Source organism: Neopelma chrysocephalum, unplaced genomic scaffold (assembly GCF_003984885.1).
Source record: "Neopelma chrysocephalum unplaced genomic scaffold, ASM398488v2 Primary Assembly neopelma1_61b, whole genome shotgun sequence".
NCBI lineage: Eukaryota > Metazoa > Chordata > Aves > Passeriformes > Pipridae > Neopelma > Neopelma chrysocephalum.
The window spans coordinates 13,670,582-13,693,447 of record NW_020897717.1 but is presented as its reverse complement, the minus strand read 5'-3'; the positions used below and the strand labels follow the sequence as shown (position 1 = coordinate 13,693,447).

General features: G+C 42.0%; 1 protein-coding gene across 1 annotated transcript in view; it reads left to right on the top strand.

The window, feature by feature from the left end:
* The window catches only part of AIDA (axin interactor, dorsalization associated), a 29,429-nt gene extending 7,240 nt beyond the window's left edge, over positions 1 to 22,189 (top strand). The window contains exons 3-10 of the mRNA XM_027681760.1: positions 3,242 to 3,295; positions 5,296 to 5,350; positions 10,448 to 10,511; positions 10,942 to 11,048; positions 15,452 to 15,574; positions 17,827 to 17,949; positions 18,416 to 18,533; positions 19,480 to 22,189. Coding sequence (XP_027537561.1) covers positions 3,242 to 3,295; positions 5,296 to 5,350; positions 10,448 to 10,511; positions 10,942 to 11,048; positions 15,452 to 15,574; positions 17,827 to 17,949; positions 18,416 to 18,533; positions 19,480 to 19,576 — 741 coding nt within the window. The 3' untranslated portion in view covers positions 19,577 to 22,189. The remainder of the gene's footprint in view (positions 1 to 3,241; positions 3,296 to 5,295; positions 5,351 to 10,447; positions 10,512 to 10,941; positions 11,049 to 15,451; positions 15,575 to 17,826; positions 17,950 to 18,415; positions 18,534 to 19,479) is intronic.
* The last annotated feature ends 677 nt before the right edge of the window (positions 22,190 to 22,866 follow it).

Genomic DNA, 22,866 nt, shown 5'->3' with positions numbered 1-22,866 from the left:
AGCCTAAACCTTTCGTTAAAGCCAAACTCCACTCTGGCTCTGTATTTATGCAAACATCTTTGACTGCATTACAGTTAGCACAGTCATTACTCACACAACTGCACTGAAGAAACCTTGACTACAAGATCAACTGATTTTTTTTTCCCGTTCTAATCACGAGTTTACATAAAACTGAATCTTAACTATTTTAAACTAGCAAAGTTAATTACGGCTTCAGTCTTTCTAATGAGATGCAGAATGTTTTCCCTGCTGCAAAAAGGAGCCTTTGCATGGGATAGTTGCAGCTGAAAATGATAGCAGTGTTTAGCTGCATTTTTAACTTTTGGGTTGGGTGTGGTCCCTTAAAAAAATAGTTATGAATAATGCCTGCTGGGAGCTTGCCATATTTCAATAGATTCCATATAAAACCTATTCTTTACTATTTTAAGACTCCCAAACTCTCTTAAATTAATCTGTTTCTAGAGCCATTTATTGCCCTTCAGCCCCCAGGAGCCGGAGGACACACATTTTTGTGTTGCTCTTTGTTCTGTTAGGAGGTTCCTAGTTCAGGCAGTTTTCAGAACACACAGTTATGAATCTGCAGCATAGGGAATAGTGGTGTTGCTGAACTTATTGGTGAATTGACAACGGACATAGGGCTTGAGCGGTGTTTCTGAGACCTCCCTTATGGTGTGGGCTTAATGCTCTGCATGAGGGACCAGGAGGAGAAGAGCCACATGAAAGTCTGTTCTGTGACGGGGCACGGAGACTGTGTGCTGGCACCCTGCAAACTTGTAGCCCTCTTTCTGTTGTGTAGTTGGAGGGGTTTTGATCTAACACAGGATGGGCACGCTTTTTTTTTGCTCAGCAGTCAACACCCAAACCATTGAAACAGCTGGGTTTTTGCAAATGTTAGAGCTGCAGTCAAACCTCAGAGATTCCCCTCCCTTCCCTAGGGAACCTCTGGATTCCTTTCTTTTACTCGTTACTTCACACCTTCCTCTTTGAGAATCTACCTTTGCAAATGAATCTTTCCAGATGTTCTCAAATATGAAAAGGAATTGCTTTTGTTACACTGCAGCTCATTAGGTGGATGTAGTGTTTTCTAATTACAGGAACTGAGAATCTGCTTCTGTAGTGCTACCTGGTGTCCTCCCATCCAGCCTGAAAGTACATGTACATAAATCCACAACACCCATGTGTGCAGTGCGAGTCTGGAAGTCTCAACATGAATCCAGGACTGTATGTGCTGCTTTGTTTTTGAAAATATCTGTGTTTTTACAAGCTGTGCTCGAGATCCAGTCATGGGTCTCTGTTATGTAGTAGCAGAATTTATTCTTGGGAGGTGGGAATTTGCTGACTGAACCTAGGCTGCAAAATGAGCCTCCAAAGAAGTGGAGCTCTTAATATTTTTCTCTGCTGTGTTGCATGCATGCATATGGTCATGTTACTCCATGCTGAAATTCCCAAACAGTACTGCTGCATATGCTGCACGTGCTGCATCCTTGGCAGAGGAGAAAACTGTGTGTTCTGTGTTAATACCCAGCACTCGCTGCTTTCCTGGAAGGTGCTCAGAAGAACTAAATTTTTTGAAAGACCTCCGTACAATGGACAGTAGTAAGAACTATGAGAAAGTAAAGTCTGGCCCAATGCCATGTTGTAACAGAATGTTTAAGGCGAGAGGAGATGTCAGCTGGGGAGAAATGGCTTCAAAAGCTTTGATGAGCCTGTGGTGGCAGATGAAAATCAGGTGTCTGAGGCTTTTGCACACTCCAGCTGTTGGCTCTGCCCTGGAGGTGTTGGTGTCTGATCTGCTTATGTTTCAGCTCCTGAACTCTTTCACCTTTCAGTGTGCCCTAAGGTGAACTGAAACTGGAGTCCCTTAGCTTTTAGCCCAGCCTAATGAAACTAGTGGTGGCCCAGGAGCTGATTGAGGAGGAGTTGTGACATCTCTCAGGGCAGATGACAGAGGAAGGTACCTGGTTTTTATCTGCTGCTACCAACCTCTTGGAGTCCTAAAAATATAACCCTCCATTTTTGCTTTTGACTGACACTGCATAACTTGCCAGGTGCCCATACTCTTGAAGTTCTTTGAAGCTAGAGTTGTGCTCTAGGAAATCTTTTCCTCCCCTTACATCCAGCTTGTGGGGGAGCTGTTTTAATACTGCCTGATGTAAAAGGAGAGAATGAGTTACAGGTGCATATTTCAATTTTAATCTTCCTTCTGGGGGGAAAACTTACTTTGAAAATAAACTGCTTTTCTTTATAGCTTCGCTCTTGATGGTTTTCTTGCCCTATAAATGTTCCACAGAGCATTTTGAATTTATATCTGGTCCTTATCTCTGCAGATAGTCTGAGTTTTAATTCACCAAAAGCTTTTAGTTAGTGAACAAACTTGTGATGGCAAGGTAAAGTAAAATACATCGGGCAGTTGTGTCCACTTGATAAGAGGTATGGAAGTCCTAACTCCTCCTTTCAGCTGGTAGTGACAGAAACAAACATGACTGTTTTGTGAGACATAAAAGCTTAACACTGTCTTCAAAGTAAGACTGTTTGCAATGGGCTGTTTTGAAGCCCTTCCCTCTGTTCTGCATTTTTCAAAGAAAATGAGAAATTCAGTTATAGTCAGACATATTTTAAATTGCTGAGAAGTTTGAATCGAAGAATGTATTCCATGATTCACTTGGTGTTTAAATCTCTTAAAATGACAAAAATAGAAAGTTAGAAAAATAATCCACCTTTATACTTCCACTGAAACTTGCAGAAGCGGACTGTGTTTTTTCAATGCTGCTGTAACATCTGAAGAGGGTGGACTTGGTTTGCTGAGACTGTGAGCCTGATAGAGGAGCTGTAGGCATGGCTCCTAAAAGAGCAAATAAGAACAAGCCACTCAAGTTCTCAGAAGTTAATACACTGGTTGGTTTGGTTTCATTTTTCTTCAGTCCCCTATCACCTGAGAGCAGTTGAGTTTATAAACAGTTTATGATGTGAGAGGCATTATTACAGTTTCTGCTGAGTGAATGACCCCCATCTGTGTTGCTGGGCTGTGGGAGGGGAGTTAAGTGGCAGATGTCTTTTTCATCAGTTGTGCTTTCAGAAAATCTTGTGTATAAAAAAAGCTTTTGATGCTGAATGATCTGGTACTGAATAATAGATCTGAAATCTTTGCAAGAAAAAGCAATTGTTTGTATTTATATTCTTTAAAAATGTGAATCTGGAAGAATACTGTTTCAGTACTAAATTATATTTTTTTCCCTTTCAGAAAACCATAGCTAAAATTGCAACATGCTTGGAACTGAGAAGTGCAGCTTTACAGGTATCACTCTTTTTCCTGTGTGACTTCATCCTTTAGCAATAGGTAACGTAGAGCTTTAAGTTTAGTGTCTTCAAAAATAGCTAAAACTTCTGAAAACAGGGTGAACAAACCCTTGAACACTTGGGATTTCCAGATTGTCAACATGATGCCCCAGATGACTGCCTTAAAAAGGACTTAAAGTGTGTATATGAGCGTCTGTGAGGGTTTTTGCAGGAATTTACCTGCACATTTTGTGTCTTTGGTTCTCTGCCTCATTTTCCTCCTTCAGAACTGTTTAGTTTGTCTTCCTAAGTTGTGTGCAAGGGTAAAAAAAATCCTGAGTGACCCTTGCACTAATTCAGCTGCTTCACAAGTAATAATAGACCGTGAGGAAGAGTGTGTGTGTAGAATAAAAATGACTTTTTAGCAGCCACGAAAACTGGCAGTGCTGTAGAAAAATATGAGAAAACAATGGTTTATAAACTACTCTTTGGGATTTTTCTAGACTGAAAGTAGATGTCATGGGAGTGAATATCTTTTTCTCTCAGCACAATCTTATCCCTAAAACGAAAGGCAAGTGAGAGAAGTTTCCAAAAGACTGTGGATAGGGAAGGAATGAATCAATGGAAGTGAAGTTTGGGTTACTGGATTACCTCTTTACCGACCAAGAGTGGTGGAAGGCAAATTTTGCATCAAGTTACTCACAGCAGCACTCTAGAGCACTTTGTGTGGCTCTACAAAGTGCAGCAGCTCCACTGTGCTGCCTTCAATTGCCTGAGAGGCTGGGATACAGCTACTGGAGCTGGACTAATGAGGTGAGGCTGTCCAGTCTCCAGGCCATGCAGTGTTTGAGGAATTCCTTGGTTAGCTCTACCTGTTGTTCTATTTCGGTCTAACCTGGAGTGTTTGAGGAGTGTTGCACTTGCTCTGGGTCACCATGACTGTGATGAGGGCAGGCGTGGTCCACTGTGGGACATGTCTCGGGAATACAGCAGAAGATGCAGCCGTGTCATAACCTGCTAAGCTGAGGAGATGATGTTGTGCAAAAACAGCCTTTCTCGCTGTTGATTCCTCAGCAGTAACTCAAAGATTTTCTAACCTCGTGTGAGGCTACTGGAACTTCTCATCCACTTCGCTTTGAGGAGGGGTTTGTTTTCCTGCAGTTTGGTTATGGTTTCTTAGCAGAGGTTAAAGCAACCAGTGAGCGTGGTCATCTTTTCCCACTCTCCTAACGGGAAGGGTATAGCTGCTTTGCTGTCCTTATGTAGTCTTGCAGAAGGTCCCTAACCACTCTTGGACAAAATCAAGAAAAATCCTCATTGGGCCTTAAATGTTGGAAACAATGGGCAGTCTTAAGAGATGCCAAGGGTGCAGTGACATAGTAGGTAAGACCTGATCCTCCACCTAAAAGAGGATGTCCAGTGTCAATCCTCTTATTTGCACCACTTGTTGTCTCAGAACAAGCTAGTTCAGCTTACCAAACTGCTGGTGAGCTACCTCAGAACAAAAAATTAGGAGTTTTTCTGTTGGGCTAGTAAGTCAAATAGGCTTACTGAGAACCAGACATGTATATGCTACAGACAGATGAGGAAACTGCATCATGGAGAAAGGCGAGGTGGTAACTCCTCTTCCATTTGCAGTGAACTCTTAGCTGAGTTTTGTCAAACTCATTCTGTATGCTGTAAGTTCTGCCCATGTTTCAGTGTTGAACTGTGAATGTTCCTGTGTGTAGTAAGTAAAAATTTGGAACTAGTTGCTTTAAAAATATTTGTCTTGCATTAGAGCTTGGAACATGGGTTAAGTTTGTACTCAATAAATGAGAAGTAACATCCTTCCCACCTCACCTGTGAAACCTACCCTTTGTTGGGAAAATTTTATTTGGGTTCTTTAGCGTGTAGCTTTGAAGTAACCTAGTACACTTGAATAAAGGAGGCACCCTGCATGCTTATTCTAAGATCTGATAGCTCTGTCTGAGAGGAGAGTGCATCCTAACATTTAACTCTTTCTTTGTAATGTCCTAGTCCACCCAATCACAGGATGAGTTTAAGCTTGAGGATCTGAAGAAGTTGGAACCAAGTAAGTAGTATCTTTGTATTTTGAGTGAATGATATTTATCATGACAGTGGAAAACATGACAGCACCACAAATACTGACTGACCACAATGTGGTTTTAGGTGGTTCTTCCAAATGTCTGCTACCTTGTAGACAAAAACTGATGTGTATTAAGGAATGTAATGTGGGTAACTTCAAAGTATAGTATTCTGAATGTTTCAGATAATATATTCGTCTTTATTTTTAAATAAGTAATTTGGATGCTGCTAATTTTTGCACAAAATAGTATTTTAAGGTATCCAGTAGTATATTATATCATTTACCTGCACTTTTCTTGCTTGAACTGAATTTCAACACTTTGTGGTCTTCCTCCTTGCAGCATGAAATTTATTTTTTCTTCTGAAAATATTTAACTTGTGCTCATGGTAGCCAATCACTTGTCACCTCCCATCATAATGCTACCAGACTAATTAAGTTAAGAGTCAAAATGAGGATGTGAGTCAGTCTTTGAAGGGTTTTGTGTGGTGTTGTTTTTTCCCAACTGATCCTGGGTCAGGTCTTGGTATGTCAATCCAGAAATAACTTTTTCATGTAGGAAGTATCTATTTATCAGCTTCATTTTCCTTCCTGTAACACTGGCTGCTGTGTTCTCAAAGCATCCTTATGATTAGAGCTTCCACATCTAACCAATATTATCCTGAATGCCAATGTTTCTGCAGTTCTTGGGGAACAGCAGATGTGGAAGAGCTTCTTTATGCTGACAGAAGTTGGTTACATTTTGCTTATGACACAGTTGTATCATTAAGGGTGATCTTGGGGATAAATATGATGGGCAGGGAAGTGCTTCCCCTTCATGATTAGGCTGAGCTTCTCTGCACAGGATCCTACAGGAAAAGCTTGTCAAGAAGTGGGGCACTGAGCTGAGCTTCCTAATATCTCTACCAAAACATAGAGTCCAAATGCTTTTAAACTGTTCCCTGAAAATGGTAAGTGAAGGTATGTTACAAGACCACCAGATCTGTGAAGATCATAACTCAGGAAAGGGTTTAACTGTGTGTTGGAATATTTGGTCTTTCTCAGACTACATCTTGCATATCTGGCCTCTGAATCCTCTGATTTGGGCTTGTTTTGTATAGATACTGCCCTTTCTGTTTACAAAGTATTTAAAATGTTGTAATCATTTAATGACTGTGGGTTTTAGACTCCATTTTGCAAATACCCTGTGAGTGACTGAATGATAGGAGAGGGAGGGGAATCCTGTCCAAAATTTCAATTACTGTGCAACAGTCCTGTTGCTTATCTTGCCCTCCATCAGAAAAGGGATTTTTAGCTGTCAAAAAAACTGTTCAGCAGTGTGAAGTGCATTCAGCCCACGCCTCATACAACAAGCAACTATATTAAAACCGGAGAAGAGTGTGTGGCCATCAGTTTTCAAATACACAGAGTTATTTTCCTTGGAGGAGAACGGGTGCCTCTATGACAACAATTGAACATTGATGTTCTTAATGCTGCTGTCTGACTTGGATCGTTCTGGCCTCTTTCTCTCTGAATTGTGCCTTTGTTTTGTGGTTTTTAAGTGTATCTTGAATAGAGTAAATCTTAATCAGGCCAACACCAGCCATCTCATAAAATAGTGGTTTAATTTGTGTGTTGTCAATTTTATTTTGTGTTCCACTAGAAAAAGCTAAAAAAATCTGGGTTGGCAATGCAAATAAGTGACTCCTTTGTTAGGTCAAGCCATTCCATTAGGGTGGAACGAAAACAGCTATTCACACAAAACAGCTATTCACACAATTTGGCTTGTTTTAATTACTTTTGTGCCTGAAGCTGTCAAAATGGCTGAGAAATTTGGTTTTGGTGTTGTTAGATTTACTCTTTTTTTTTCCTCCCTAATCTTGTGTTGTCAAGTTCTAACTTTTCCTACTTGAGTTTACATTTCATGCAGCTTAGAAAGTGAAGCAGTTGGCTACTTTTGTTTGTTTATAGGATTTGTCACTGAATCGTTTGTGCTGCAATAATGCTACAGGAGGGTCCATACATACAAATAGTTCTTTTGAGACTGCGCTGTGTGAAGTCATTGTTAACACACTGGATCTCACAAATCCTTTTCTTTGTGGGAGCTTATACCAGTGTTAGAATACACAGTACAAATGAATGGGCTGGGGCATCCCTTGTGCCTGTGCTCCTGGGTGATAATTCTAGCCACTAAGCAACTAGGGTCAAACTCAGTGTATGTGTATTATAAGACAGGTAGATACTGGGTTATACTGGGGAGCCTGGTATCTGAATTATTTTATGTTGTCTATTTAAAAAAAAATCACTAAAGGTATCACAAAAAAATCACTGTCACAGTTAATGTGTCCTGGTCTTATGGCTCATGTTGACAATTTCTCTTGAAATCTTTCAAGGAAGTGCCAACTGGTGATAAAATCAAAGTGGTATTGTCCAACATCACAAAAAAAAGACAGCTTCTACAGGAGATCCTGCAGAACAGTATTTTTAAAAAGATTTCTTTTGGAAAACAACATAGGTGGAGGCCATGATACTGGGATCTTCCCATTAGTCTGCCTCACACGTGGAGAACTTTCTGTGAATCAAGTTCCCAAGCAGCAGCCTTTACAAAGGGAAAGGTCTCTTTTCTCCCAGGGGTGATTCATATTTTTGAAAATGAAACAGAGACCAAAAAAAGCCCAAACCAAACTTTTAAAACTTTCATGTCTTACTTGGTATTACAAGGGAGATTCCTGTTTGTTGTAACCTAATTTTTTTTCCTGTGATGTGGTTATTTTCATTGGAATCAACTGAAACTCACACTTGTGGTAGATGCAAAGAGGATTTTCCTTTTCCTCAAAATTTTACTGATTAGCTTCTTTTTTTTTAGTGACTGAATAAGTATTTCACCAGGTGAGTGTGGTAATTTCGCTGCTTATCCTTACGATGTTTAAACCAGCACTTCAGTAATTGCTGTGTTACAACTTTGAAAAATTATTTGCTATTGGTGATGAGACAGAGTTGAAACCTTTTTAAAAACTTGAGCCATAGCTTTCTGCAGCAAAAGGCAAGAGATTCTGCTTCTGAGCTGAACATTCAGCATCACCTTTGTTCCCAACTCCGCCAGCACATCTGAAGGCAGCTCCTGTGGGCAAGTCTGGTGCCCACCCAGTGCCCGTGTGCGTGGCTGCGGCTCTGTGGCAGGAGGGTGTGTGCTCAGCCTGGCCTCGGGCAGCATCACGATTTTAGGCGCTGTAAAACTGTTGCCTCTTGCCTGTGCTCGTGTCAGTGGAGCATTTTGTGCCCTCTAGTGATGTCCGAAATGTATTACTAGGAGGGTTTTTTCAGGGGCTGTTCGTTCACGTGGTGAGAAGAACTGGTTACTAGGAAGAGAGGAATCTAGTACTCACCAACTCTTGGAAGATGGGAGGAGAGCTACTGTGACTTCTGTCTCTTCTGTATAGTGTCCCTATGATCTGTAAGAGATCTCACTTTACTGGGATTTTTCTGCCTGGGACAGTTTCACTTTCTGTCTCTGATGTGGTGTAGCTTTCCCAGAGCTGGGGAATTCTGAGAGTGATAAAAATCCCCTTCCTTTCCTGAACCTCAGCTGCACTGGAAGGTGACTGTCTGCTGTTGATCAGCTTCTTTTCTGTTGAGAAGTGTCTGTGATTCTTAAGATTCATGTTGAGATCTGCATTACTGATCTTTTAGAGCAGAAGCCTTTGGAGAGAGAGACATGGCATCAGTTTTGTCTGCTAGCTCTCACTGAAGGCAGCTTAAACCTTCCTCTGTATTGTCTCTGGCTGGAATCAGGCAGTACTTAACCTCTCATGTAGTGGTACAGAAATCAGAAAAGAAAATCAGTGTGAGTAAAGACTGGAAAGACTTTTTAGGTTCTTTATAGTTTCCCTGAGGGCTACTTCATTCTTAGAGTATTCAGATGGTGTCTGGTAAGCTAGTGCTGGAGCCCATGCTGGATGATGTGAGTGTGAAGACAGAGAGGGAAGCTCTCCTCCACTGGCTGAGTTGTAGCGCAGGCAGAGGGGCCTGGCAGTGGTTCCTTAAATGTAACTGGTATTTAAGTACTTGGTATTTGTGTAATCATACCAATCATTTGTTTGAAAAGAGTTTTGTTCTCATTCAGTAGTCCTAAGGGGAGATTTCCTGTGCTCTGAGAGGGCTTATTGCAAAGTGAGGCTCTGTGAGAGGAATCACTTTTTTTTTCTCTCCCCCTACGCAGTCTGGGATATTCATTGTCTGGTAGGAGAGTGCCTCTCCCAGCAGGTGTTTTCTTGTAAATTTTTAGGCCCTTGAGTCATCATGAAATGCTTATTTCATTCATGTGCTTTTGGAAGTTTTGCTTTTACTGGTAAATGTGTCTGGAAATAATAGCTAAAGTTGTGATTACTAAAACTTGAGTCAAGTTTCCAATAAAGATGGCAAAGCTGTTCTCCTCAGAATACTGGAGGTATAGTTGGTGTCTGTGGGCCTTGGTGCTCAGATATTGCACTGTATCTCTTCTGAATTTTGCCAACCTTCCCAGACATCCGAGGGCAGATAAAAAGAAGAAACAAACAAACCCGCCACCACCATCAAACAAAAACACAAAGCATGTGAAATGAAGAAGTAGGAAATCTCACCAAAGCTTTGTGTTGCCAGCACACTTGGTCTCCCATGGTGGCTGCCTGAATGTGCAACCTCCATGTGTGCTGAAGTGTGTCAGTTCTGGAGACTTCAGTCTGTTTGGAGCTAATACCAGTAACACCACCCTCTCCTTTCAATGGCCACCAAAGATTGTTACCATCACCCCGGGGTCTGTAGCTTTTTCTCATGATGCTTTTGGTTATTGCCACATTTAGTTCCCTGTCTATGTGAGTGTGGTGGTGATTTCATGCTGGAGTTGCAGCTCACCTGTCTGAATGTTAAAGTGATATATCTTGGATCAGAGGTGTGCTGTGTTTAAAATATGAGAGAACAGGGGTGCTTTTTGTATGATCTGATTATTTTTAAAATACTGTTATTATTATTTGTGTGTGAAGATGCTGTTAGAATGTAGATAGCTTTGCAAAGTAGTAGAATTAATGCTGGTTTATGAGTATGGATTCTTATTTTTCCCCCTCTCTGCAGTCCTAAAGAATATCCTCACTTACAATAAGGAGTTCCCCTTTGATGTTCAGCCTGTCCCACTCAGGTAAGCGAGAACTGGTTCACTTCATGTAGGGATACATATCTGAAAGGGAGCATAGCCTGGGGCCTGGCTAGGATTTCTAGAGCCACCAACTTGCTGTACTGCTTTGTGTAAACTGGTTAATAAAAGAACTTTTGTGTTCTGTTTGTCTAGCTACCCCTAAAAATCAAGGCCATACTGTTGGTAAAATCAGGACTTGGTACATCCCTACATCTGAAATTGCCGGTATTGTGTCTTGTTTTTAGACTGTGCTTTCTATTGCTCTGAGCTCCTGCAGTCTGTCAGAGTCTATAGGTACAGGTAGAAGTTAAGAAGAAGTATGAAATGACAATAAAGTGTGTTGTCCCTGCTCTGTACCTAGATGCTGGCTTGTGAGTTGAATGCCAGATGATGAGTGATTGTTGGTCTCATTCTTCTTTTTTGTGTTTTACAGGAAGATTTTAGCACCTGGAGAAGAGGAACACTTGGAGTTTGAGGAGGATGACGAGGAAGGAGGAGCTGGAGCAGGGTCTCCAGATTCTTTTCCTGCTAGAGTTCCAGGTAGGGGCACTAGCCTTGCCATACCAGCCTGTGTAGCATCTCTAAGTTCTGTCTCTGAGAAGGTCCTTTCTCCCCCGTGATTTGAAAAGTTTGGGTGAGGAGCAACAAGCTAATGTAAACTCTTATGCTGTATTGGAGAACCACAAAGGTGGCCAGTGAATTTTTTTCTCAGCTAACAGTGTCTCATTGTGAAATAGTTGTATGAATAACCTGTGAGGGTGGTATCATCTACCTCAAATAATTAGCCTTTACTCCTTATTCAAACTCAGTATTTTCATCCCATGCACTTTCTTAACTGTACTGTGTGCAGTGTTTCAGATGCATTAAAATGTAAATTGTGGCAGTGTTTCTCCTGCAAGGAGCATCACATCCTGCTAGAGATGTGATAAGTTGTTGCTGGTTATTTTTGTGTTGCATTGTCTGGTGAGACAGTGGCTTAGAGTGAAGCCAAGCTCTGAGAGGATAAAGAGGGGATGTTGGTTTTGATAGCTTAAGTCTTTGTCCATGTGAGAGCACTTGTAGAACTGGATATACCTGTAGCATCAGGTTTTGACAATTTAGATGTTCCAACAGAGGTTCTTCAGGTTTGTGGTGTAATTTCTTTGCAGGAGAAACGGAGCCGGTTGACAAACTTTGTATTTCAGAAATGAGATAAGAAGTAAGGAAACTAGTACTGGAATTATGGTTGAAAGAGCTGGGGTGTTGCGTTACTTGTGCCTGGAGAAAACACATCTGTGTCCTTAGATGTGAGCCAGGGCATGGTACTGAATGTGGTCCCTGCAGGCTGGACTGATGTAGGTGTACACAGTCTACACTTGTTTGTGCCAAGCTCACAAATAGGCTGTAATGTGTTGTGAATTTTGGTTGCTGACACTTGCTGTCTCGATCCTTGTTATTCACCGTGATAAATCCATTTATGGAGATGCATTCTGTCTGTCCAAAGTACAGCAGAGAGACCTTGAGTGGCTCTTGGTGTGGTGGTGAATCAATAAGGTTGTGACCATTGCCACAGTGCCAACAGGTACCTCTGCAACCCATCAGAGCTGTAGGTATGTAGTGGACATAAAAGCTGTGTATGGACTTAAGAAACAATATAAGCTAATGATAAACAGACTGACTTTACAGTTAAATCATTTTCAAAGAAGGAGGGTAGCCAAGTCTGAAAGAAGAGATGTTTGGGGCATATACTTCTTACAGAATTATTTCTCAGTAAGATCATGCTTTTAAGAGGAGGTGAGAGCAACTCATGAACTTACTTGCTCTTTTACATTGTCATCTATTTAATAGACTGCATATCTGACTTTTCTGAATTACTTTTTTTGCATTAAGGTAAACTCCCTCATAGCTACAGTAATCTAAACTCCTGAGGGGTGGTTTTGCAGTACTTTAACACAGATTTTCTTTTCCCCACTGAATGCAAATTACTGTGAGGTTTCTTACCTGATTGGAGGTTGGTCTATTGCTCTTCCTCTGGGTGATGAGGCTTAAACAAAAGCAGTTTGCAGCCTTCTGGGTTGAGCCTTATAAATGAAGTGAACTTCCTATATTGAATTGACAGAACTGTGTTGCACTCCTTGCTTCGTTATGCCTTTAATCCGTAGTGTGTGACTGTATTGTCTAACTGATCGTGGTCTTGTCTTCTACATGCATGGCTTCATCGTTATCACATTGCCCCATCCATCTAACCCAGGAGCCAGTGAAGGTATGAGAACCTTTTAGTAGGTACAGTTATTTCTTTGGTCATGTTCACATAGCTGTGATGTTCTTCATTCAGCTCTCAGTTCCAATCCTCAAAACACAGTTGTTGGTAACAATTGCAGTGCTGGGCACCTCTGTACCGATCTTTGTTTGCCTTCAGTACCAGAAAAAGCGAAGCTTGTATCTGTTAATGCACCTTACATAGCTTTCTAGAAGTCCTGCTGTGCTAATGAAGGCATTCTAAGTTGTGTAGCCAAGGGTAGGTGTAGCTGGATTTTACTTACTGGAATATACATTTCTGGGAAATCTTACATACAGAGTACTTAGACTTCTGTGCTGTAGGGAGCTGAACTGACCAATAGCTTGCTGCCTCTAACAGCAAAGGTTTCCTGCCTTTCTCCTGGTTATATATGACTTTATTCCAGTGCTGTGCTTGCAGTGGGTTCTTCTGTGAACCATTTTCATTTGTGAACCCAGCAGACTTGTCAGTTTTTCCTCCACCTCTGAATTGGGGTTTGCGAAGGGAGAGACTTAAGCACCTGTGTCTTGGTGGCAGAGAGCTGTAGGGCTGGATCATTGTCATAGCTCTGAAACACACTTTGTAGGAGGACACTTACATCATTTGTAGATGCTCCTTCCCACTCTGGCAAAGATGACCTGTGGTTGTATCTGGAATGGCTGGCAGTGTTCTCCTGAAAGGCCCCAATGTGAGCCTGCTGAAGGCCCATGGGCCAGAGCCACGGGGGCAGAGAGCAGTGTGATGGTGCCCAACCTCAGTGAAGTTGTACCGTGGGGAGGCCACTGTCAGCTCCTGTCTGAGGTGGCTCCAGAGGCTTCAGCACCAGGCCTGACTGGGGGGCTGTGACTCACATGGAACAGGTTACAGTCAGCTGCTCTAGTCCACTGTTCCTCCCGCTGAGGCAGAAGGGAAACTGTTCCTTGGAGACTTTCTGTCCTACTGTTCTCTTATCTCATGGAAGTGGCCTTGACTGTTCTGTTCATTGCAACTCTGCAATTTCACATATTCTGGAAAGCATTTTGCAAAAACAGAATAATTTTTCTTAGGCCACTATTTTTACGATAAATGCCAGTCTGATACATCTTTCTGGTGATTTTTCTATCAAGTATCACATAACCCTTTGAGTGATGGACAGGAAAAACTGAAGGCCGAGTTGTTCCTGGCTCTTGGAGGTCATGCTGCTTTTAGGAGGCAACTGAGAAATGGCAGAGCAAAGTTTTGTGCCAAAGAGAAGGGGGGCTTGTTTCTACCTTGATTTAGATTGAAATAAGGACTCTATCTTTGAACATCTGTTCAAGAGAGAAAGCGAGGTTAACTAGAACATGTGCTGCTTTGCAGAAATGAGGGCTCTCTTCTGAGTTTAGTTTTAACATTTCTCACCCAATATCAGAAGTCTTGTCTTCAGAACAGTGGGTCGAGTTCTGCCATGGTATGTTGTGAAGTGGCTGCAGACATGGTGCTTTGGAGGCCATGAGCCTGCCAGCTGCCAGGGCAAGGAATACAGAAACATACAGCATCATGGATGTGAATTCGGGTCTTGCTAATGATCCTGAGAGGGAGACTGGGTTCAGGAATGCTGATGAAATCTTGCTGAAGCTGTGGCTCTGGTTCTAAGGGCAGAATACATGGTCCCCTCTTGCAAAGTCATTCTCTCTCACAGGACAAAAAGTCCTTGGTTCTTCAGCTCCTCAAGAGGAAAAAAAAGTATTGAGGAAAAACCCATATTGGACTTGTCAAAGAAAATTATTGCTTTCTTTAGATCTTAAGCCTGGGGATAACTTTTTTTTCATTAGAAAACCAAAACTTTAAATCAAAGTTGCTCTTGAGTCTGAGCCTTTTCTGTTCTGGTGCTAATTCATCTAATACTGGAGAGAGGCTTGAAGTGTGTCAGTTTTTGCTAAATTCAGCGTGAAATAACCTAATCCATTGTTGGTGACAGAATATTGTGGCTCTTAGTAAGTTTGAACAGTTTGGATTTCTTGCCAGCTGCACAGTCTTCCTTAGCACTGTGAGGATTCATTTATGCTGACCACCAAGTTTTGATATAAACTGTTCTTCATGCAGAGCTGGAAAGTTCTTCCTTAAGGCAGAAGCCAACTTGGGGGATGCAGATACTATTTTTTCTCTCTTTAAGTAGAGGCCAGTAGAATTGAGATACTTGAGAATCAATCCTCTAGTTCCCTTATGTGCTGTGGGAGTTGCACCAAGGCCATTTTCCTCCTTAATCTCCCAGTGTAAATGTTCAGCATGAAGCCAAGTCATGCTCAATGGGGTGGGACTCCTGATTAAGTGTCTGAAGCTCCTTCAACTGCAGATTGAATCCAGCCTCCCAAATTTAATCCTCCAAAATGATATAAAGGGAGTTCCATGAATGAGTTATTCTGCGTGACAGCAAAAAATAACACTTTGAACAAAGCTCCTCTCTGTTGTTATGGCATTAGTTTTTCATGAATTGATTTGACTTGAGACAGTCCTCGTTTTTTCGTGTGGGCTTTGAAATCTGTCAAATGATGTTGTGTGTCTCTGCACACAGACATTCCCACAGTGCTGTGTACTACTGGGATATGAATCCTGGAGCTTTGAACCCCTTGAGGAGAACATCATCTTCCATGAGAGAAAATGGGACAAGCAGGGCCTCTGCTTTAAGATGACACAGAGGGTTAATAATGTGCTTTACTCTTTCCAGGTACTTTGTTACCCAGATTGCCATCTGAACCCGGGATGACGTTACTCACTATCAACATAGAGAAAATTGGTCTGAAAGATGCTGGGCAGTGCATTGATCCTTACATCACTGTCAGTGTAAAGGGTAATGATTTCTGTTCCTGGCTCCTCATTGCTAGTTTGGACAGAGTGCATTTTCTGAAAGCTGCATTGATTTTTCAGCCTGCTGGGAAAAATGTTTGTTGTTACTTGCATTTTATATTGTGGACTTAAAGCTTCTGCTTTAATCAAGGGTGGAAAAATTCTGTATTTGAGAGATACTGAGAAGGGAATCTGTGCAGGATACGCACTTCTCTGTGCACTCCAGGGTGCCTTCCCCGTGCTGGGAGCTGAGTGAGTGTCAGTGACTTGGCAGGCAGTGCTTCTCCATTCCAGCTTGTTCAGCTGGCTCTAAGTACAGATCTGTTTGGACTGCTTGTACTCCCCAACACATACTGGTCTCTGGGCTTTCTGGAGATGGTGAACCACAGCCTGCTGACTCCATTCTTGCCCTCTTAATAAACTAATTTTATAGTAAAGCAAATATAATCTTACCAAGCCCTAATGTTTAGAGGAATGGGTATAAAGCTGGGAAGCAAAGCTTGCAAGTGAAATAAAATATAGAATATATGTTAGCCTTGGCAGTGAAATGTTTTGGCCAAAGCATGGTAGGCAAACGGCCTCCCCCTCTGAGAGCTTCCATGAATCTGGAAGAACTTCTTTCTCTGTTATTCTGGAATAGGTAATATTAGGATTTCTCTCTGTTTTAAATGGCAGCATGCTTGATGTCTTCTGCTTGACACTCAGATTTTTGGTATTCACACTCCTTCTAGTGGGAGTGTCTGTTCCCCATTTTGCATTTCTTAGCAGGAAGCCCCTGTAGTCAAAGTTGTTTACCCTTAGCCTGCCCTGCTTGACTTCTGCTTCTCTTTACAATCTTTGGAGGTATTTTTTGTTTATTGTATAAAAATTTGTAGCTGAGCCAGCAGCCGCTGGTTATCAGTTGTGATAACAACTTTGTATGTGTCCTCTTTAGATGTGCCATTGGAAAGCAAATGTAGGGATTAAATACTTGTTAGATGTGCGATCAGTGCTTCCTCCACCAGCCATGTTCGCTGGCAGAAGGAAGGGTCACAGTATCAAGTGTCACTTGAGTCCATATCCGAACTTGTAAAGCAAACATTCCTTGTTCCTTGCCACCAAAGTGTTTGTTTTATTACACAGTGGTAAAACTGCTGCTTCCCTTCAGAGCTAGCTCTCATTTCCTTTCTGGAACTAAGGGAGACTGTGTATTGCTAGGCTTGCTTTCCCAACAAGTCTGCCTGTTAACATGTGGCTTTTTGTTTCCAAACTCACTTACCTGTAAATGGTGACTGCCAAGGAATGATGTAGAAAATAGGATCAAAAAGTGTGGGGGGGCAGGCTATCACCTAGTCTGCTAATGGTGCCTTTTGATACTTTATTTCTCAAGATTTTTGGTCAAGAAAAGTAACTCTGAAAAGTCTTTTTCTCACTATTAGGAGTCTGAAGACACTGAGCAGGTGTTTTCCTTGGTTCTGTACCAAGCTGCTCTTCTGCAGGTTTGGAAAGAGTTTAATTCCTGATGTGACATTGGCAAATCCCAGCCCATGCCCTGGATGAAGGGCATCAGTGGTGCTCCAGGGCCCCAACCTCAGCCTGTGCCCCAAGCACAACGTGTCCATACTTGTAATCTTGGCCATGTCTTAGAAACTTCCTCTGCCAGAGGGAAAGGGATCAGTAATGAGAGGGAGGGAGTAAGAGGACACAGGTACTCCTGAAAGCAGCAGAGGCTTAGTGAGAATCTGTGGTGGCTGTGCCTGGGCAGCACAACCAGTGGGTGGTGCTGGGAGCTGGAATCTAGCCTGTGGCCCCACAATGCCTCTGTCCTTGGAAAAACCAAGAGAAATAATGGACATTGTGTCTAGGCACAAGACAGGGCATATCCAGGTTGTGTAAGCTGTGCCCTGCAGACCCTGTGTGGAGGGCAGCCTTTGGTGCACATCCCACTCAGGCTGAAGCCCTGATGGAGTCCTGTGTGCAGAGGGAATGGAATCTTTTGCTGAGAGCAGAAAGAAATGCACTCTTAAAAATCAAAAGAGGGAGAATTCCAACTTTTCATCTGAAATATTGTCAGAACTTCAGCTGCTTTCATGTTGCAATCAAGAAGAAAATGCACTGACTGTGAAGAGGCATGATTGCCTCTTTTTTAAGTTTAGGGGGAAAATCCAGGTGTGCATTAACTTTTTGTGGCAGGATTAGGAGTGACTCATGAGTCTTTTAAAGCAGGACCTTAAGTCTGAGAAGCTTCTGCCATTCTCATGCTGTTCTTTCCTGCAGATTTAAATGGGATAGATCTGACTCCTGTGCAAGATACTCCCGTGGCTTTGAGAAAGGAGGACACATATGTCCATTTTAATGTGGACATCGAGATTCAGAAACACATTGAAAGACTAACAAAAGGTATGTGGTACCAGGGACCTGAAACAGGGCCCGGGAGCTTTGGAAGCACAGGCACTGGTCTGCTCCTGATCTAATAAACAGGCTGTGCCTGAGCTGGTGCTGCAGGGCTTGAGATCCAGACAAGGATAAAAATAGACCTTTGTGTCCTTTCAAATTGGTCCTTGCAATGACTTGCAGACAAGGGAGAAATGAAAAGAGATAAAAATGCAGCAGTCTGCTCTACTACAGGGGTATTGAGCTGCTTTATCACCTGCTCAGTCATTGTTACCTGGTATGAGCAATTGAGTGAAGAGGACAAGCTGTTGTGAGAGTGATGAGCATTTTAAGAACAGAGTAGCTTTTGAGTAAGTAACAAAAGCATTATTGGAGATAATTCCCTCCAATGTACGGGCAGCAATAAGTTTTCTTGGCAGATAACTATTAGCCATAATTGCTAACTTCTCTATTAAACCATTTTTCACTCTAGGTGCAGCTATTTTCTTTGAATTCAAACACTACAAGCCTAAGAAAAGGTTTACTAGCACCAAGTGCTTTGCTTTCATGGAGATGGATGAAATTAAACCTGGGGCAATTGTTATAGAACTGTAAGTGACTCACAATTATGGATGACAATGAGTGAAGAAATGAACTAGACTTCAGTTACAATGTGTGACTTGTTGCATCAAGAAAAGTTTCTTGGACTCGTTAGACTGACTTCCATAAAGAATATTCTATTTTTAATAAAGAAGGGAAGATAAACTGTTTTTAGGCAAGTAAGATGGCTAGAGACCCTTCTCAGAAACTAGACCATTTCCAAATAAAATGCTGGTGTTTGTAACCTAATTTTGTATGAAGTTAACAAAGTCTGTATGGGAGATTTTAATTTGGAGTTTAGCTTGACTTTCAGATCAGCTATATTTAAAAACAATAACTCGCAATCTTTTGGTACAGAACTTCCATAAAGGAAAGCTGATTTGAGACATGAGGTACCAATTTGCAAATTTTATGAACATTTCAAAGCATTATTGGGTGGTTGTGGTTTTTTTTCTCCCCTTGCCCTAATAAGGAGACAAATAGATCAGCCAGTTATGCCGCAGTGGTTGTGGTGTGCATCCTACCCTTGCTGCGTGGCTGAAGGTCTGAGTGAGGGTTTTGGGGATTGGTTTTTTTCAAGAAGAAGGTGAACCTTGCAATTCTGGGCACCTCTAGGAAAAGTGCTTAGTCTGTGATAGCCGGAGTACTTCTGAAGTACTGAGTAACTGATACCAGATCTCCTACAGTCCAGAGTATTATGTTGGGAATCTCCTTACAAAAATATTACGCTCATTTACATATTGAAATCTTTGTTCTGTAAAAAAAATAAGCCAGAGAAAATACTGGTTTGAGTTTCTTCCTGTAAATCTACTCATTATTGTTGCTTCCAATAAGCCTTGTCAGATGTATTTAAAAGATTAGAGTAGTAAGATCTGTACAGGACGAGCTTTCTAGTTTGCCGTCATCTTCCTGTGCAGCCCTTAGCACTTGGATTAACTCGCTTTCTTGTGGTTACAGGTACAAAAAACCCACTGACTTTAAAAGGAAGAAATTGCAACTGTTGACCAAGAAACCACTTTACCTTCACCTCCATCAAACACTGCACAAGGAATGACCCTAGTTGTGAGACTTCTGTGAACTGAACCACACGTCCTGGTAGCTGTGTGTAGTAGCCTTAGCCTCCGAGGGGCAGGAAGATCCGACTGTATTCATGCCAGTAGGTCAGACGGGACCATCACACACTGCACAGCACTACTTCAGGGTCAGGGGCAAGCCCACCATGCAAGTGCAAGGTTTTTGCAGTAACTTCCAGATACAGGTTTTTCCGAGAGCCCTGAAATATGTTGATTGCTTTTCCTAAGTTTGCTGTTCATCACTTTTTATCTTAACCGTTACTATCCTTTTGCCTCAACTTCCACCCGGGGATGGAGACTGCCCCTCTGCCAAACCTGCAGCAATAAAGACATGGCAGGCCTACTAACTGTTTACACTTGCTGTGCTATTGTAGTTCCTCTCATCTGCATTTCAGAGTCCTCTGTAGTGGACAGGGTGGCAGAAGACAGGGAGAGAAGGATGAGGTGGGGTGGGAAGGAGCTTGAGGTACTGCAGGTGCTTTGAAGTGAGAGAGAAGGTGGGCAGGTCAGGTGGGCGGCCACAGCACAGCTCCTCCAACAGCTGCTTGGCCGTGGTCAGGTCAGGAGCAGGACAACTGCAGATGAGAACACTGAACTATGATTTTAACAGCCTTGCCTGATCCACTTGTACTGATTTTTGGATACATGTTACAATCCTTTAAATCACTGTTACTCCCTAATAGAGCTATTTTTTTTCTGTATCTTGTCAGAGAGTGGTTTGCAAAGGTGGGTGGGGGATAGAGAGGCTGCTCCAGGGCTTTGTCCTGGTGGCAGTGGGTGTTTGCCATTGCAGTGACAGCAGGACAGGCCCCTCAGTGTTGAAATGTTGATTTTCCAGAGCTTTGTATAAAGCAGATCTGGCTAGCAGGCTGACCCACCTTTTACATGAAACTGCTGTTCTTATGGAAACTGATTGTATGCAGTTTTCTGCATATTTTGTGCAAGTCTGGAAACTTACTCTAAAAATTACCTTTTTATGTAAGTAGATAGGATTATCATTTATTTTCTATATTTTTGATTTGGTGTGTAATAAGCTGCAGGACATTGGCTTATTATGACACACTTGCATTCATCTTTTGACCTAATAAAGGGACAGAAGTAGAACCCAGTCAAATTTTTCATATATTTGCGTGGATATTTAATATGATACTTTAAGGTTTGATAAACTTCTTGCATATCTAACTAGTGCCTGAATACTCTGCTATGCTAACTAAGGACCCAGCTCCCACAATAGTGTCAATTATTTTAAACAGCCTGGATGCAGGTGTATCATCCATTCCTCTTCTCTGTCATATAACCCCAAGATGTTACATTATGAGGTGTTACTTTTCTTCCTGCTACTTGTCTGTCTCCAGGCAGGTGTTCAGCATTTTTGGCTTTACTTTACTGATTAGGATAAAAAGCTGGTTTTGAATGTCCTAATCTTCTTGCCTTTCTTCTGTTCTGGTATATCTAGAGATGACATTATTTAGGTGTTATGACAGAAGTCAGCAACACTTTCTCAAATTCCACTGCTGGTTGGAGGGGGGAAAAAAAAGGTGAATTGTCCTGTTTATGGTTCTTTACAATACCCCAATGGTATTACAGGTGATAGGGTAACTATCAAGCCCTGAAAAGTTATCTCTACAAGTCATGGAAATACCTCTGAATGCAGCATTCTGGATACCAGACAAAATGAGGATACACACATTGCTAAAAACCAAACATCATCCTTTGAACTCTGCAAAAGGACGGAGCAAAGTGTTTGTTAGTCTATGGCTGCAAATAACTCTGAGCTTGGGCAGTAGGTGTGTTACCTGTCAGTGGTCCCTGGCTGGCTCAGGACTTGCTCTGACTGAAGGATCTGTGACACTGAGTGTCCCTGGAAGGCCTCTCTCACTCAGCGAGGGAGGGTTCTGGGGCTCTGTCCGGCTCTGCTCCTGTTCCTTGCAGCCCGGTGTAAGCACTGCCCTCACTCGTGTGTGTCCAAGGTGCCTCCTCCTGGGCCATCCAGAGGGCCATTCCATCCAGCTTTTAAGTTGTTCATTCTAGCTGGGATGGGCAAGGGAGGAGACACTAAACATCACAAAGCCTTGTATGAAGAAGGAAAGAGCCTGAACTTCGAGAACCCGACTTTCAAACATGTATGTTCATCAATGTGTGTGTCGATGGCCACCATGCCAATTGAAATACTTTCCCCTGAACCACAAACCTGTCATTTCTGCTGCTTACCTTGACCCTTCCCCAGCTTGTAGCTGTCTGTATTAATGCCAGTTATATGAAATGTCAACTTTGAAATATTTTTGTTAAATACACAAGTAGAGCTTTGTATTTAACTAATTGTGAATTAATGTCTGTTGAGTGTGAAATACCATTTTTAAAGTTGCTTCTATCCCCTGCAATTTTCTGTGAACTGTCTCTCACTGAAAGGACTGCTGCTGCCCACACCACAAGCTTTGGTATTGTTTATGCTTCAGTGATGTTCTAGCTTGTCTTTCATCTTGAATCTAAAGCTTTACACTTGTACTGTAAGAATATAACACCTAGATGGCAAGTTTAATGGCTGCTTGGACTCTGGCAGTAAAGCTGTAATGGCCTCCCCAGTAGGGTTTTTTTATTATTCCTAGTTGTCTTCCTTTTTTCCTCCCTAAGGATTACTTTTGTGCAGTGCACTTTTGAGAAACATTGCTCCCTGAGACAGTAAGGGGCCTGCTATTCCAAATACCTGCACTAATACTCAAACAGCTACAAGTGTAGGGCATATTTATAAAGTTATTCAGTGTTCTGTGTCTGCAGTACAGGTTAACATGGTTTACATACACCCACTCTGCTTTACAGAAAGCTACTTTTCTTAAACTAACTAAGTAAAAGAGGCTTTCAAAATACAGACTTACTGTTAAGGAAGCTGAATTGGGTTAGGGTCTTAAACACTGAGTAATTGGTCTTAAATCGGCCTTAAACATTGAGTAAGATGAAAACTCAGCTCACACCTTGCTTAATGCTGCAAGCTGGTCTTGAAAGGAGAAAGCAATTAGGAAATTTCTAAGTCCATCTAGTGGAGAGTTCACCTGTGTTTCCCCAGTAACTGCACAACTTCATAAAGGTTTCCAGCTGTGGAAGCTGTATCCTCCATGGTCCTCATTACGTGAAACAAGTCCATAACATGCCAGACTAATTCAGCATAAGGGTAACAGCGTCATTAACCCTGCAGCAGCAGCAGCAATTTGGCCTTGATTCAATTCTTGAACTCAGAAGTGTAGCATTTTCTGGTCACATTACTGAACCAGTGTCT